Raw genomic sequence first — 17,624 nt, 5'->3', positions numbered from 1 at the left:
GTATTATAAATCTACTTACTGGACTTAGAAACCTATTAGGAGTGTGTCACTTCAATTTTATATCTCTCCTAGCTCTTTATTATATCTACCTATCATAGTAGAAGTAGAATCCTTCTGTTCACACTCATTTTATCATTGTATTCATAGTACCTAGTACAGTGCCTTATAAAGAATAACTAATAAACACTTATTGCACTGAATTTAATTAAGGAATGCTTGTTGAATGAGTGAATGAAAATAGTGACTCTATATTCCCTATAAAGCTTCCAGTGATATCTTAATGACAGTATAGGATAATAATGTCTCTAGTTCATAGACAGAGTAGGAAAGAACCTCACAGGTCATGCAATTTAATGATCTCATTTTACAGAAAAAGGAAAAGAGATAGTCAAATGAAGTGACTTGCCCAAGAGAGGATTTGAACCTAGATTCTCTCACTGTGGATCTAGTTTGTTTTCCAAGGCATTATCAGTGTACTATCTTTTGGATAAGACAAGCTCTATTTTTCTTTTATATTTATTTCTGTGATTGTGCTTGGCCTAGAATAAAAACTAGGGTAAGTAAGATAATTTGAATAAAACAATGCAATTGAGAGAAGAACTGGGAGGCAGGTGGAAAATATATAAAGGAGCAGAAGAGGAAGAAAGGAATAGGAAGAGCTGAGAGAACAGGGAAAGAGGGGACATTTTTGTCCCAGTAATAATTTAAATGAGCAATATTGTTGGTTACCTTGGGCAATACCTAAACACTATAAAGTTGTAAAGCAGATTTAAGAGGAAAAGGTAATTGTCATCCATTCTCCCCCCCACCCCCACCCCAGTCTGTAAAATTAGTTTGGTTAGCTTTAACGTGGGAGATGATCAATCAGTGAACGTTTATTAAGTGCCTATTAGGTATAAAACATTCAGAATCTGGTGTTCATCCAGTGACTTCCACCCAGTGGAATTAAACATTTTTCAGTGGTGAAAGAGTGTAGTGTCTTTGAAAGTGTTATCTTGGAGTCAAGGGACCTTGAATTAATCCTTTAATTCAATTTAATTAATCACCATCCTTTCCCTTTCTGTGTGGCCTTGAACAACACACATCCTCTGTGGGCCTCAGTTTCCACAACTACGAAAGCAGGACATTGGACAAGATGAACTGAGGGCTCTCCCGGCTGGAAATGTATCATCTTAAATACTGCTTCCTAACGCAAAAATCATAGTCGTGTGCACACGACCTCTCGGACCCTACCAGGGGATACTGACCACATAGTTGGTTGTGCCCTTAGGAGGAAGCAGAAATCCTGATATCGGCTTACAAGGCTTTTTCTACGGACCACTATCCCTACCCCAATTGCCAACTGCCCAAAGTTTAGGATTTCGCTTATCCAAACTGACAACGCTCGCCATTGATTTTTTTTTTCTGCTAACACCCCCCTGTTCTTGCTCCCGCCCCGACTCCTACAAAGGAGAAGGGCAAGTGGGAGGGGGTGTCTGCCGCGGGATCTCCGCCATGCTGGTGATGACTTTCACTTGGAACTCTTACTTAGAACTCCCAGGCTGTGCTAAAAACCTGTAGCCAGGGCAAGAAGAGGCTTGCCAGCATCTGGAGGGGTTCCGGGACTTGCAGAAGCCCGCAAGGGGTCGGCTCCCATCTCCCAAGTTCACTCATTTCCCCGTTCCCGGTAACTTTACCCAGCGCCGCCACACAAGCCTTTAAAGCTCGGGAAAGAAAATTGCCGCCTTTCCTACAAGGGACCGGCCAGTCCCAGAGGGCTGAGGTTTCTGCTCCTGCAGCCAGGATGAGGCAAGGGGACTGCAGGGGGAGGGGGAGGGGTAAGAGAGTGGGTGGGGGGAGGGCAGCTCGAGCCCGAGAGGCTTCCGAGGGAAAGTGAGAGGGGAGGGAGGACAGGGCTCACCCGCTCCCTCCGTCAGCCGCTTTCTCTCACATAAGCGCAGGCAGAGGGCGCATCAGTCATGCCCTCCCCCTGCGACCGCCGCTGCTGCTGCTGCCGCTGCCGCGGCCGCACAGCTCCACGCGCTGAGGACGCCCCAGCACCCGGGACCCTGCAGCTGCTGCTGCTGCTGCCGCTGCCCCCGCCGCCGCCGCCGCAGTCCGTGCCGCTGCCAGGAGCCCCGGAGCTGGCCAAGGCAGGGGACTGAGCCACAGCCGCCTTCGCCGCAGCTCCTGCCCCCCGCCCCCCCAACAGCCCCAACACCCCCACTGCAAATCCTCCAGCTGCTGCAGCCGCCCCCTCGGGGGGTACTTAAGGGAAGGGAGGGGGGTGGGGGAACAATCCGTGGTGTTTAGGACTTTTAAAGGGGGGGTGTTGTTTATGCACTCCCCCCCCCCAAGAAAAACAAAAGGAAGGGGGGTGACTTTTCCTCTCTCTCTCTCTTTCTCTCTCGCTCTCCCTTCACCTCCCAGTCTCCTGAATGAGGAGAACTCGGATGTCCGGTTTCCTGTGAGGGTTTTTACCTGACAAGCTCCGACTTTCCCTAGCAGTTACTTGGAGAGCAACTTGAAAAAAGTTTGGAGCCCCCGCGCAACGGATCCGCCACCGCTGCCGCCTCTTGTCCGTCCCCCAGGCTTTTTACTGGCTGAATATCGGGGGCAAGGAAAACCAGGAGCGCTCACCATTGCAGGGGCACCCAAGCCCCCACCCCCTGCCCCCCCGTAAACGCACTAGTCTCCCCCACCCCTTCCCCACCCCGCCCCAACCCCCCAAGGAGCCTGTTCACCATGCACTTGCTGGGATTATTCTCCCTGGTCTGCTCCCTGATCGCTGCAGCTCTGCTCCTGGGACCTCGGGCGCCCGCCGCAGCTGCGGCTTATGAGTCGGGACAGGGCTATTACGAGGAAGAACCGGATCTGGGGGAGGCAAAGGTAAGTGCTGTCCCTACCTCCTCTCCAGCTGCCGCTGGGGGAAGGAAAAGGGACGGAGTCCTCTGGTGCGTGCACCGTAGAATTCCCTAAACGAACCTGTCCAAAGAGAAAGTTTGTGTGCTCTTGTAATCTTTGGGAAGTTGGGGCTAAGGAAAGGGAGATCTGTTCTCATTTTTACCAAAGAAAGAAACTAACAAACTTCTGTTAAAAGGTGTGTGTTGGGGGTGGGGGGAGGTGAGGAAGGAGAGGGTTAAGAAACGTTTGCAAATTAGTCCCACAACTATGCAACTTCAGTTAAGTACCCCAAAAGATGCCTAGTGATACCAAAGTGATCCCAATGGATGCAACAGATAGAAAGCCGGAGTTTTGCCCAATGACCCAGCTGTTGTAACGCTCAATCGAAGACAGGGTAGCAGAAGTGCGCCTTCCCGGGCAAATCAATGGTACATGAAAGCAGTTTTGTCCGTGGGCATTGATGACCAGTCAACCTACAAGATTTCATTGAGTCGCTGTGATGCGGGGAGGCTCCCTCAGGCGCCTTGGAGGGGGTGGTGGTGTGGGGAAGGAATACAAAAGGAGTAGAAGAGGCTAATAACTAGGGATTGATGGATGGATTAAGACGGCACAAACACACTTGAGTAAAGAGGTTTGTTCAATTTCAGATGAAACTGGAGGTGGTGATTCTTATCAGGTCCTTACAAAACCAAGGCTGTTTTCACTTTTAAAGCTGCACTTCTGAGATGTCTTAATGATATGCTGAAAACTAATCAAGTTTGCTGGAGGTGTAACAAATCCCAAGTCTGAAAATGTTGAAAAGTAGTTAAAGAGTCCTTAGTTTCCAGCCTGAGATTTATCTTGTTTGCATTCAAACTGTTTCTTGATCTTCTAAAAGAACAGTTACTCCAGAAGGTTTTTAACATGCAGCTTACACCTGATATTGGTGAGAAGGTGTGCAGTAACAGTACTTAAACCTAAATGTTATAGCTTACATTGTATTTTATTAAAGATGCCTAATGTGCTACAATGGCAATTTTGTGAATGATTACAGCCATGTGTCGGATACTATAGCGTTCCATTTCAATTTATGGCAGGATGGAAAGATAGGCAGTCCAGTGACAAGGTGTGTCTCAAACTCTGAGTTTACTGCATTTTCTCATCTACTTTACTCTTTTATTTATCCTCAGCTACCATCAGTTGATATACTGATGACAATTTAAAAGACTTGTTGCCTATGGAGAAGCGGGGGGTGTTATTGCTATATACATATACTATATACTTATAGGCAAAATTATGCCTTAGAAATAATTTCCAAAGGAAAACATAATGCTGATCAAGTTAATTTTGAATTTTTAAGCAATAAAACATGGGATGTGCATGAAGAAAAAAAATTCAGAATACATTAAGGGAAAGGTTAAAGAAGGGAGATTAATGCTCTAGTATCCAATTTTTTTTATTTTATTTTTTTAGTGAGGCAATTGGGGTTAAGTGACTTGCCCAGGGTCACACAGCTAGTTAAGTGTTAAGTGTCTGAGGCTGGATTTGAACTCAGGTACTCCTGACTCCAGGGCCGGTGCTCTATCCACTGAGCCATCTAGCTGCCCCTCTAGTATCCAATTTTAAATCTCACAGATGAATGGGAAGGATAACTGCAAAGTACTTTAATGAACTTCTTCATAATTTGTGTATTTTTTTCAGTGAACTAAACAAAAACAAATCATTGTCAAATTAATTACCTAGTTATTTTTTAAAATGCAACTACTATTCAATTTAATAAGTTAAGGGAATTGCCTTTTTAACAAATTATGATCTTAAAATAATTTATAAATTGACCCCAAATTATTATTTTAGTTAAATAATAGAACGGTAGAAAATACATTTAAGCTAGGACAATGAAAGCTGAGTTACATAACAGTTAATAACAAGGCATTTTATACACTTTGAAGTTTCCTTTATTAATGCTGATGCTAATTATAATTGTAATTATATATAACTATATATGTAACTGTATACATATGGATGTATATATGCATATGGATGCATATGTTTATCACTTTATTGCATGTGTGGGTATATCTATGTTTATATTATTTATATACATACACACACATATAGGTCATACATACATACATACATACAGCTAAGAGTGATTTACTGATCTAAAATATTATAAAATGCATTGTGACATAATTACACTTTTTCAATGCTTTGAATATTATTGTACATTAAGCAGACACGTCAAGCAGTATTTTATAATGGATAGAGGAATGACGGAATCAGGAAGACCCAGCTTCTGACATATATTAGCTTTGTGACCCTTTGTGTGTAAGAGGTTAAGTGATGTCACTTAACTTTTGAGTACCTCCCCAACAAGTCACTTACCTGCTCCCTGCCCCATCTCCAATAACTTTCCAAGACTTCAAGTTAAAGAAGGGTTGCTTATTTGCAACTCTACAGTTGGACTTCCCTATAAGGATGAAATTGCAGATCTGGACCAAATACACACTTACACAATTCACTTTCTCTTTCCGGAAAAGCAAAGCACAGGAGATGTGTGAGTAAAACATAATTTATATTCCGTGGTTTTTAAAGTAATTTCCTTTGGTTTTGTTGAAGAACTGGTGAGTAGGATGTGGAAAGGGACATCAGAATAAGAAATCATTCGATAAAGCAAGTATCAAACAGCATGTACGTTTTAGAGAAAGATAGCCAATAGAACTGATTTTGTTAGCCCCAGTGTGTAACTCTGTGTATAGATTTTTTTTAGTATTTTGCTATTGGTCTCTGGGTGAGGAGGAAGAATCAAATTTAATTTCTATAGGAATAAATAATATTAGCAATATAGAGAATGAAGAATTAAATAAAAGGTTGATCATTTTTATATATGGAGTTCTTATACCTTGAACTTTCCTTTATCGGGTGAAGAATGTAAATTTCTGGTTGTACATATAAATTATGTTTTCCTATTTCAACTCAGTTTTACATATAGTTTGATAGATTACAATAGTGGCATTGAATTTTTCTTCTAAATACCTATTTTCCTTATTAATTGGGGCTTTAAGGACCCACATCATTAAGCCACTGAGACTGTAGGGATACCAATTAGTACATTTCTGTTGCAGTAAATGATCTATAACTCAGTGGCTTCACAGACAATTTCCATGTAATACACGGGAACAGTAATATGTTAAATGGAATCCCAGAGATCTCATAGACTTAAAGTATCTACTTACTAGGTAAACTTATGACCAAAGGTGGATTTTGCACCGGGGGAATCTAGTTCATGATTTTCTATCACATGGAAGAACTTACAATCAGTAAGAAAAAAAGGGAGGATGAAAAGGAGAAAGTGTGAAAAAGTTTCATCAAACCTGAAGGAATAGAAAAATGTGGCAAATTGTCCAATCCATCCTCTTATCAACATGAGATTACTTGGGATTTTGTGGACTTGGTTCTTTAATGCTAGGAAATTTTTATCTTTAGAGAGGTCAATTTAATGTAATAGTGAATGCTACCCAATGCATTATTTTGATACTAAGTGATGCCTTGGTGACCCAAAAGACTATAACCACTTTACATAATGCAACAGTGTCCCAAGAGCTAATATGGGCTGAAAAATCTGGATAAAAAGAATGCTTTAAATAACTTCATGGATACCAGGCTGGTAATAGTTCAATTAATGAAATAAGGATATTTTAGGATTTAATATCTGGAGATGATGATAAGGAAGACACAACTTGGACAGTATACCCCTTTCTAGGTTCGATATATCATGGATCTGAGCTAATAGAGACATTCTGATATTGTTATGAAAATAGAAGGGATTAAAAGAGGCAGCTAGGTGTTGTAGTAGAGAGCCTGGAGTTAGAAAGATTCATCTTCATGAGTTTAACTCCAGACTCAGAAACTTGCTAGCTTTGTGACACTGGGCAAGTCACTTCACCCTCTTTGCCCCAGTTCCTCATCTGTAAAATGAGCTGGAGAAGGAAATGGCAAACCAATCCAATATCTTTGCCAAGAAAACCCCAAATGTGGTCAGGAAGAGTCAGACAACTGAATGACAACAAATTCTTTCCTTTCTATTGTAGATAAATTAGGAATTATGTATTTCATATAATAGACATTGACTAACAATATATGAACATCAATTGTAATAGTAATGATGATTTTAAAATAATAAGCTGCAAGGCATTTGACTATAATATTTTATACTAAAGTAAACTATTATGGGTAAAATTTAATATATTTACATATACACATGATATTCTATTTTTCTTATTGTATTTATCTTCTATATCCCTCCTCTACATTGTATTACAAGTATGCCTTTACATGTAAATGGGGCCATGTCTTATAAGTCTTTGTATAAAATGATAATAGCTCACATTCATATAGTGTTTTAATGTTTACATATATTATCTTCTTTGATATTCACAAAGACACTGTGAAGTAGGTGCCATTATTATTCCAAGTTTCGAAATGAGGAAACTGAGGCTTAGGGAAGTTAACTGAATTTAATCAATCAATTACTAAACATTTATTGAGTACCTATTAGAGTCAGGTACTGTGCTAACCACTGACATCTCAAGGTCAAAAAGTTGGAAAGTGTCTGAGGAAGAATTTTAATCTCTTTCTCACTCCAAGTTTAGAACACCACTGTACCATGAGGTCTCTTTATGTATCTCACATTATCTAGGAGGGTACTCAGTTACTAGCCAGATCTTTTAGTTAAAATCAAATATTTTCTATATTATTCATCTGTGTTCTTTGATAACCAATGTCATAGAATCACAGTGTTATAAAGTGAAGCTTAAAAAAATCTAACTGTGATGTCTAAAAATCTAATGTGTGGTCGCCTTAAATTAGAAGCTTTAGCAGCAGTCTTTGGGCATTAAGCATTTATTAAAGTATATTAGGGGTTAGCAAAGAGAGAGAGAGGAAAAGCTGCCTTCACCTAGCTATCCCAGCTAGTGAATCCCCTCAGTTCCACCAGAAACCCCCTGTCAAACCAGAAGAGGGCAGTACACACACACACACACACACACACACACACACACACACACACACACGCACACGCACACGCACACGCACCTCCAGGCTAAGTGGCTGGTCTATTGATTGACATGACTTACAGGCTGTAGACATAACTTCTGGATGCCAATCTGACCTTCAAAATCTCCCAAAGGTCACCTCATGCTTTCTCCTCAGGGCAGATCTGCCCTGGTTCTCACAATGTCTTTCTCAGAAGGGTAGTGGCACTCTGATTCTCACAATAAGTAGAAGGGGATCTTTTAGAGATCATCTAATTTAGCCCAAGCATATAATTTTATAGATGAGGAAACAACCCATAGAGATTAAGTGGTTTAAATAAGGGGGCTCAGGTCATTAAAGACAGTCAAGACTAAAAAACAACTCTCCCAGCTCCCAGTCCAGGACCCCTTTATAATTAAATATTTGTTTAAATGCCTACTTAATGTGCCAGGTAATGTGCTACAGAGATACTCCTCAAGGAGTTTACAATCCAATTTAAAATAAAGTCCACATAGGAAATACAGACATGTATGTGAGATAGCTTAGAGTAAGTACTAAAGGTATATTACAAACAATAAGTACTACACAAATATAGAGGTAGCAGAGATCCCTGCTGGCTGTGGCCACTAAGGAAAGCTCCATAGAAAAGATAGAACTCAAGCAGGACTTTGTTAAATAAGTAGAGAGAGTACTCAAATGCATTCCAGATAAAGGGTAGACAGTAAGCTGAGGGTGGAGCTGGTCATTTGCATGGCACCCTTGTGGTGGAGATAATGAGTAAAACAATTTGGCTAGAGCCAAATTTAGTTGTGTGAGGGAGGTGAGGAAGATCAATGTGGAGAGAGGGGTTGGAGGCTGAATATGAAGACCTGGAGTTTGGAGTTTATTCTGTTCTGGGCTCTTCTCTTTTGTCTCTATACTCTTGATATTCTAATCAGATCGCCAAATTCAATCTTTTTTTCTCCACAGAGGACTCCCTACACCCTAAATCCAGCCTTATCTCTCCATAATATCAACTGCTTGATAGAAATCTCTACCTCTGTGTTGGAGACACATTTCCCAAAGCAGGCTTCCACTTTCTCAACTAAAACCACTATTTTTCTTAACTAACTGATTTCTGTCAAGGGCAGGCATCTAGCTTTGCCACTTGGGCATCAATATCATGCATTTATTGGGGCAACTCGGTGGCGCAGTGGTAAAGCACCGGCCTTGGACTCAGGAGGATCTGAGTTCAAATCCAGCCTCAGACACTTGACACTTACTAGCTGTGTGACCCTGGGCAAGTCACTTAACCCCCATTGCCCCGCAAAAAAAAAAAAAAAAAGATCATGCATTTATTAAGCACCTACTCTGTTCCAAACACTGTACAAAATATCGATGATAGCAATGCAATTGGGATAGGGACCCAATCTGAAATTCTATTAGATCAAGGAACTCCTGATTAGGAAACTCCCTCTATTTATGCAGGTTAGTACCTCATCTGTGGCTTATAAAAAGTTGCCTAGAGCAGTGGTGTCAAACTCAAATAGAAATGAAAGCCTCTGATCTGTACAAAAGGATCTCTTCAAGCCACCTATTAACTTTGTTTCAGAATGTAATAATAACTATATTTTATTATAATTTTGTTTATTTTCTTCTATATTTCCCAATTACATTTTAATTTGATTCTCATTGCACTCGGGAACATTATGAGCCCATAATGTGCTGGAGACACTTTTGATATTTTTGGTCTAGAGCATTGGGAGGTTAAGTGACTTTTCATACAGGATGTGTCCTAAGTACGACTTGACCCTTGGTGGTCCTGGATACAAGGCCTCTTCTCTATCTACTTTACCATTTTGTCCTTTCGAATCTTGCAACCTATTAAAATGTAAACTACATATATATATCCTCTACTCTTCATTCTTACTTACTGCCCCCAGGTAATAAGTTGCCAAGTCTTTTTTTTTTTTCTAATCATACCACCTCAACATCTTTCACAACAATCCCCTTCTTTTTGTTGTTCAGTTATTTTTAGTCATGTCTGAATCTTTGTGACCCCATTTGGGATTTTTGTGGCAAAGATACTGGAGTCATTTGCCATTTCCTTCTCCAGATCATTTTATATATGAGGAAACTGAGGCAAACAGGGTTAAGGAACTTGAGCAGGGTCACACAGATAGTAAGTGTCTGAAGCCAGATTTGTACTGAAGGAAGATGAGTTTCTTTGACTCTGCCTTGCACTCTATCCAGTACACCACTTAGCTGCCCTGTTCCCTTCTTTACTTTTTTTCCTAATTTACCCTAGTTCAATCTTCATCCCTTTTTCCTTAAATGCTTCTAATAACATCTGAATTTATTTCCCTGCATCCAATCTCTCTTTCTCTAGTCCATCTTCCACATGTTTCTCACACTGATATTCCTGAAGCTCAGTGTGGACCATGCCACACTCTGTTCAAGGACCTGCAGTGTTTCTCCATTGCTGCTAAGATCAAATACAATCTCTTCTTTTTGTTATTCAAATCCATTCACAGTCTGGTTCCAAAACCTCTTACCAGGCTGATTACAAAAACTGGAGGGCATTTTCCATATTGTGATCATGTCATCTTTCATGTCTATTACATACTATGTTCTGGATCAACCCAAGCACCGCTCCTTACAAGATGTTCTTTGACATTCCTAAGCAGGTGGATAGAGTAATCTTTTAAGAACCTTAATCTGGCTGCAATATCCAGGATGGATCAGTGGAGGGTGAGAGAAAGGTGAGAGAGACCATTGTTTAGAAGGCAAGTTAGAAGATTAGTGTAATAATCCAGGTTTAGAGTGAAAAGAAGTTGGGGCAATGACTTGGAATGAATGGAATGACTTGTGAGAGAGATGATGAAGGAAGACTCTACTGACACAAGTAGATGACTGGTTGTATGTTGGAAAAGGAGAAGTAATAGATGATTTCAAGTCCAGGTGACTGGAGTGATGTTGGTCCCCTTGATGATTAAAAAATCTGGAACTGGGTTATAGCAGAAGCTGATGAGTTGGTATATTTGTCAGATTGGAAATAGGTTTAAAGAATAAGATCACCAAGGTGAGCATTGCAAATTCAATTCAACCAAAACCATCAAATAATCTGTTCTTCTTTAAAAGGAAAGAATGGAATTATATCAACAGGACTTAAACTGTGTGCAACACTAAGTATGATATTTAGTAAATGTTGAGACATTAAAAAAAATACTACCACAATCTGTAACCAAAATAGAGTAAGTACATCCCGTTACTTAAGATATTAAAATTTAAAGATAAACTTGGGTCACTGTGCAATGTGAAGTCAAGTCATTGCACTTCTGTTTCCTTGGCTATAAACTTTTCTGAAGCCCTTGCAACCTAATATTCCACGTCTTGTTAATAACTTCCAAAAAGTGTAGGAGTTTTTATCTACTAAGTGCCATTTCTATGCCATCCACGTGTTGCAGCATCAATAACCTTTGTCTGGCATTCTACAGATTCCCACAGATCATCATTGCCATCTGCCCACTCTTAGCTGCCTGGCGAGGAGGTTTAAGAATTCAGAAATGTTGAGTGTGTGTGTGTGTGTGTGTGTGTGTGTGTGTGTGTGTGAGAGAGAGAGAGAGAGAGAGAGAGAGAGAGAGAGAGAGAGAGAGAGAGAGAGAGAGAGAGAATGCTCATTTGCTTTTTCTTACCTAACATTTCACACATATCCATGCTAACCAAGATGCCTAGTCTTATAGCCTCTAAAGGTAATTAGCTATAGGTGATTTGGGCTAGAGACAACTAACAGTGGAGAGCTGGGCTATTGCCACCCTTCCCTTTGTGTTCTACTTCCTGAGTACATGCATGTGCTGGAATGGCATTTCGTTGTATGTTGTCTGTTATTCACATCTTCTCTTACATGACATGTTTCCAAAATAATACAGAACAGAAGAAAGGATGTCTTGATTTGGAGGGCATGTTTCTTAACAAAAGCATACTGTAAATTTCAGTTGGGTTAATGTTCATCCATGCTCTTTAATTTTGTACTGTTTGACCTTGAAATGCTTATTTTTATAACATTTAGAGGTGAAAGTGACCTGGAGATGATCTATCTAACCTCCTATTTTTCAGTTAGAGAAAATAAGGCCCATGCAAATTAAATGACCTCCCTAAAGTCACACAAATGGAAAATAAAGAGCCAGGATTTGAACCTAAGTCTTATGACTTATGGCACATTTCATCATCATCTTCTTCTTTTTTTGGTGGGGCAATGTAAGTGACTTACCCAGGGTCACGCATCTAGTAAGTGTCAAGTGTCTGAGGTCGGATTTGAACTCAGGTCCTCCTGAATCCAGGGCTAGTGCTTTATCCACTGCGTCCCCTAGATGCCCTTCACATTTCATCTTAATCACTTGATGTTTAAGGGACTATTTGTATATGGTACTATTTGCATCCTTGTCCTAAGTGAAATAGGAGTCACTTTTCTCAACTGTAAAATAAAGAAATTGGACTAGGGGAGCTTTAAGTTTTCTTACAATTCAAAAGTGGAAGTGACTGTATTTTGTAATCCTCTATTTGACATAAACAGCTTGGTGGGGTAGTGGATAGAGCACCAGATCTGGAGTCAGGAAGACCTGAGTTCAAATCCAGCTTCAGTCTTAGCTGTGTGACCATGGTCGAGTCACTTAACCCTGTTTGTCTCAGTTTCCTCATCAGTAAAATGAGCTGGAGAAGGAAATGGCAAACTACTACAATACTGCTGCTAAGAAAACTCCAAATGGGTTCACCAAGAGTTCAACAGGACTGAAACAACTGAACAACAATTATAATTTGTCTTACTATTCAGTGAAAGACACTTATTTCATAGGAATAAATGTAAAGCCATGTTTGGCTTCAAAAACAAATTGAGAGGGGGCAGCTAGGTGGAGAAGTGGATAAAGTACCAGCACTGGATTTGGGAGGACCTGAGTTCAAATCTGATCTCAGACACTTAATACTTACTAGCTATGTGACCCCGGGGCAAGTCACTTAATTCTCATTGCCCCTCAAAAACAAAACCCAAACAAACAAAAAGCAAAACAAACAAAAAATGAATTTAGAGATACAAAATTGGGAAGCTATAGAGTATTCATCTGAGAAAGGTCTCAAGGATTTAGTGGACTTTCACATTTTTGGGGGGGGGGGAGGACAATAAGGGTTAAGTGACTTGCCCAAGGTCACACAGCTAATAAGTGTCAAGTGTCAGAGACCTGATTTGAACTCAGGTACTCCTGAATCTAGACCTGGTGTTTTATCCACTGTGCCACCTAGCTGCGCCTGGACTTTCACTTTAAATATGAGTCATTACTGTTACTCTTCTGGAAATTACTTCTTTCACTGAGGAATAGATCAATAAAACAGAGAAAAGCAGCCTAATACATTGAAGAACAAACTTGTATCATTTATCTACAGTCTATTTTCCCACCAAGTCAATTACTTGAAATAAACTTGGACTTTCTTAAGTGCACTTTCTAACTAAAGAGAGATTATGAGATAGATTTAATTTATTATTGGTACAGTAAGATCCAGAGGCTTAGGGTGATGCCCAATAAGAATTCCTAGAACTAATTAGTCACTTTTGATGGCTGCCTTAATTTCTTTGTGTAACTTCACTATAGGAGTGCTGGAAATATTCCCTATGACCTTTCACAAGTAATTGTCTTTGAGGTGTAGGTTTAGCCAGCAGAGGTTGGATTTCTTCTCTCTCTTCCAGGCATTTGTTATTGTAATTTTTCCTAATTGAATCACCCCTGGTAGCTATGCTTTCTATGTGGGATCTACTTAAACAAAAGCAGTTTCTGAAAATCTAGTTTAACATACAGGACACATTAAAGGGTGCTTATTGACTATAATGACAAATCAGTATAGAATTTCTTCAGGTACTAAGATATTAATAGTTTTCTTTAAAAGTTTGATTTATCCAAAACTTCTAGATACTTTAATGATTTTTTTCTATCATTTATTCTTTCTTGCACATGTTCTTGGATAATGCATACTATTTCAGTATATAGTATTCTCATAGATAGAATCCACCAGGACTATATTTTTATATAGCCATCTGCTGGAGACCAGAGACTATTTCTAATTAGTTTGCTCTTCAAAGCATTCATTATAAGATTTTCCACAAGTGGTTGCTTGAAAACCACCTGTGGGTGATTATTTTAGTGAATGATTTTTCCAGTTCCTTAGTGGTACACTAGTGGCACAAAATGGGTTAATACAGCTTCCAAAACTGTTTTTCTTGTGCTCAAGTATTAGTTTTACATCTGAGATATTGACAAATCAATTAAGCCTTTAATTATCCATCTAAGTTACTGATAACAATGTTCACTAATATTGGCCACAGTGGTACAACTTTTTATGCACTTTCACCAGATTAGAAGCAAGTCCTTTTTGGTATAACCTTTCAAATAAACATGTATCATATCAAGCATTATAATGCAGAAATCATTTTCTTTGATTCTTCCCCATTAGCTTAAAATCCATTTAATCAATTTCCCCCATAAACATTTTTCATGTGGAGTCAACTCCATATTAAGGCTGAAAAATCTGATCATTCTCTTGACAAATAATTTATTTCCTACTCTGTGTGTGTGTGTGTATATAACTATGTAAGTCACTATAGGGAGAAAAAATAATTATTATTGTCCTCTGATTTATTATATTGACCTTTCATTGTTGTTTCTAGATATATGTTTAAGATATATTGATAAGAGCCTTAGCCGTTATGACTCATGCTCTAAACATAATAAGGACAAATACTGGTCACACATACACACAATGATGCATATATTAGGCAGATGTCTTGCCATAAGGTTTTGGTTTGATTAAAAATGATCAGTTTATTTATCTATTCATCAATCAATCAATCAATCAATTAATTAATTAATTTGTCTACCTATTTGTTTGTTTATTTATTTTTTAGTGAGGCAATTGGGGTTAAGCGACTTCGCCCAGGGTCACACAGCTAGTAAGTGTTAAGTGTCTGAGGCAGAATTTGAACTCGGGTCCTCCTGACTCCGGGGCTGGTGCTCTATCCACTGTGCCACCTAGTTGCCCCATCAGACAGTTTATTAGCTACGAACACAAAGGAAAGCAGGAATATATGAAAATAGATGTTCTATGGTGAAAACGGCAATTCTTTATATCAACAGGAAAGATGAGTACCATGTAGTCTCAAAGTTATATTAACTTCCTGAAAAATTCTCACAATAAAAATATCAAGAACAAAAGAAATCATTAAGGAAAAAATATTTTCTGTTATTTTATGTCACTACTATCTACTCTCAGCTCTGTTGGGCCTAGTTTCAAACCACGGGGAATTTTAATAGTAATTCATCTTATTTGAATCATTTTGTTCTTCCACCCCCATTTTGAAACTAGAAAACTACAAAGTGAATTTGCTTCTAGATATTCATTTGATCCCCATACTTATAAACACAAGCAGTGAACAGAGTTGAAATAGTAAAATATTTAACTGGGACTGAAACATATGGTGAAATAATGGGCTAATAATATTAGACTAAAGGGCCACTAACAACTCTTCCAGCTCAAACCCTGTGATCTTCTGATTACATACATTCCTGAGCAAACACAATGTCATCCTCCTCCTTCATCCTTGGGTAGTTTGGGGGAAAAAGTTCCTCGAAATTCACAACTCCTGTAGGAAGGTTCCTTTTGACCACAGAGCGCCTACACCTCTGCTGGTATAATCAGCTGGCCTCTGCAGTTCATCTACAGCTTATTTGTCCTGTCTACTTGCTTTGTGAGCCCTCAGGGGCACTCCAGGATTCCTGCATTCCTAGACACCCCCATTGGTAGTCTTAGTTGCCCCTCTGACCTCTTGACATGGTCCTCAACAGAACAGAACCCTCCCTTAAAATCCTATCCTACCTTCTTCCCATGTCACTTTGCTCCCATTACTTTCTGTGCTATTGGCATATAGTCTCATAGAAAATGTAGTCCTAGTAATTTCTTCCATGAGTGATCACAGTCAGGACACCATCATGGCAGAAAAGGCAGTCCTATTTGAACCTCTTCTTAAGCCCCTCTGTAAAAACAAACCAAAATGACAAAAATGTCAGTCCCTTGGGGTCCTATTGAGCATGTGTGGTGGTTATACAGTACATGACAGCTATATTAAAGTTGTATGCTGTTATCCTAGCACAGAGGCCTCATGTAAGTACTTAACTCATAGCATCACCTATGAGTTACATATAGGAAACAGGTATTATTCAGATACACTGTCCATAGCATCAAACCTTAAATTTGTTTATAATATACCTTCAATATATTCTATCAGTTTCTGGATAAATGCATAAGCCCCTCCTGCACTTTCCCCTGACTATCATATATCAGACAAGTCCTAGTACATGTGTGGTGATCACCCGTCACTTTCCTTTTTAAATCACCCTCCCAATTCAATGGACAGCCAGTTCTCATATAACATGGACTCAACGCCCTTCACCTTAATTTTAGAGCCCATCTGAGCCTGATCCTTTCATTTAATAGATGAGAAAACTAGAACTCTTAGAATGACTAAATAATACCATGCTGGAAAATTTCCTAAATTAAAAGTGTTGCATTTTCTGTTTGAAATACAAATTAAATGAAGCATGAGCAAAACTAGATTTACTCTTAAAGTTCAAACTTTTATATGCTTATGTCTACAGAAAGCATCCTAACAATTTAACTGTAGAATGTCTCATACTCAAACACAAACCAGAATGTAAAATGATAATAATCCAAGTTAAACAGCTTTCAGGTCTTTTCCTTTTGCAATCTGGCTTCATTTGCATTTTCACAGGCAGGATTGTGCCTTGCTTTGAAAAGTGATGATGGTAATGATATTATTTTCTGTGCTGGAATTAACACCATCTTATGAATTTAATTTGGCAACAATTATAATGACTTATTGCTAAACGATGCTGAATTCTTGCCCAAGAATTAAAATTTACTGGCACATGGAGTTTGTAGTTAAAGAGTACAGAGCATAGCTACTGGCAGAGACATCTATGATGACTACAAGGGCTTTTGGGTACATTTTGCTCCAAAAAATCATTTAATAGTACACCACTGGAGCAGCTAGGTGGCGCAGTGGATAAAGCACTGGCCTTGGATTCAGGAGGACCTGAGTTCAAATTTGACCTCAGAAACTTGATGCTTGCTAGCTGTGTGACCCTGAGTAAGTCACTAAACCCCCATTGCCCTGCAAAAAAAAATAAATAAAATAATATACCATCTGTCCATCTTCATGCATGCATGATCATGGTCATATGTACAGGACTTGCACAAGCGTAACATGCATGTATGTAGTGTTTTAAAGTTGATTGAGCTACAGAGATGTGAAAAACTAGGAATTCTTCTGTGGGGAAGGACAGTGGAAAAGAGGTGAGGTGGAGAAATTAAGTGTTTGATATGTTACAGAGGTTGGAAAGGCAGAAGACTTTTAGCAACAGAAACACACTGAAATTTAGGAGTATTGTAGTCCCAGGGTTGCTTTTGTGATGCTACTGTCCTTCTTCCATTAAGTTTTATTTATATTTACTCAGTTCAAAGTTGTCTACTTATCACCCTCATCTGAGTTCAGATTTGAACTGTTCTTCCTAACTATTGATGCAGCATTGTACCTACTATGCCAGCTAGCTTGTTCTTGCTTTACTGCCTCTTATCAAAATTAATCTGTCCTTACTCTGAAGTAATAATAGCAGTCCAAAATGGTAGTG

The 17,624-nt window shown here is 39.3% G+C and overlaps 1 protein-coding gene across 2 annotated transcripts in view; it reads left to right on the top strand.

The window, feature by feature from the left end:
• Window positions 1-1,593: 1,593 nt before the first annotated feature.
• VEGFC (vascular endothelial growth factor C) overlaps window positions 1,594-17,624 on the top strand; it is a 178,892-nt gene continuing 162,861 nt past the window's right edge. The window contains exons 1-2 of one of the 2 annotated variants that reach the window (XM_043971611.1): window positions 1,594-1,666; window positions 2,410-2,868. In XM_043971611.1, the coding sequence (XP_043827546.1) occupies window positions 2,725-2,868 (144 nt within the window). In that variant the 5' untranslated portion in view covers window positions 1,594-1,666; window positions 2,410-2,724. Of the gene's footprint in view, window positions 1,667-1,982; window positions 2,869-17,624 lie in introns of those variants that run through there. The other variant, XM_043971610.1, reaches the window with a different exon arrangement.

This window comes from Dromiciops gliroides, chromosome 6 (genome assembly GCF_019393635.1).
Source record: "Dromiciops gliroides isolate mDroGli1 chromosome 6, mDroGli1.pri, whole genome shotgun sequence".
Lineage (NCBI taxonomy): Eukaryota > Metazoa > Chordata > Mammalia > Microbiotheria > Microbiotheriidae > Dromiciops > Dromiciops gliroides.
The sequence above is the reverse complement of the archived record's forward strand: the minus strand, read 5'-3'. Positions and strand labels throughout refer to the sequence as shown.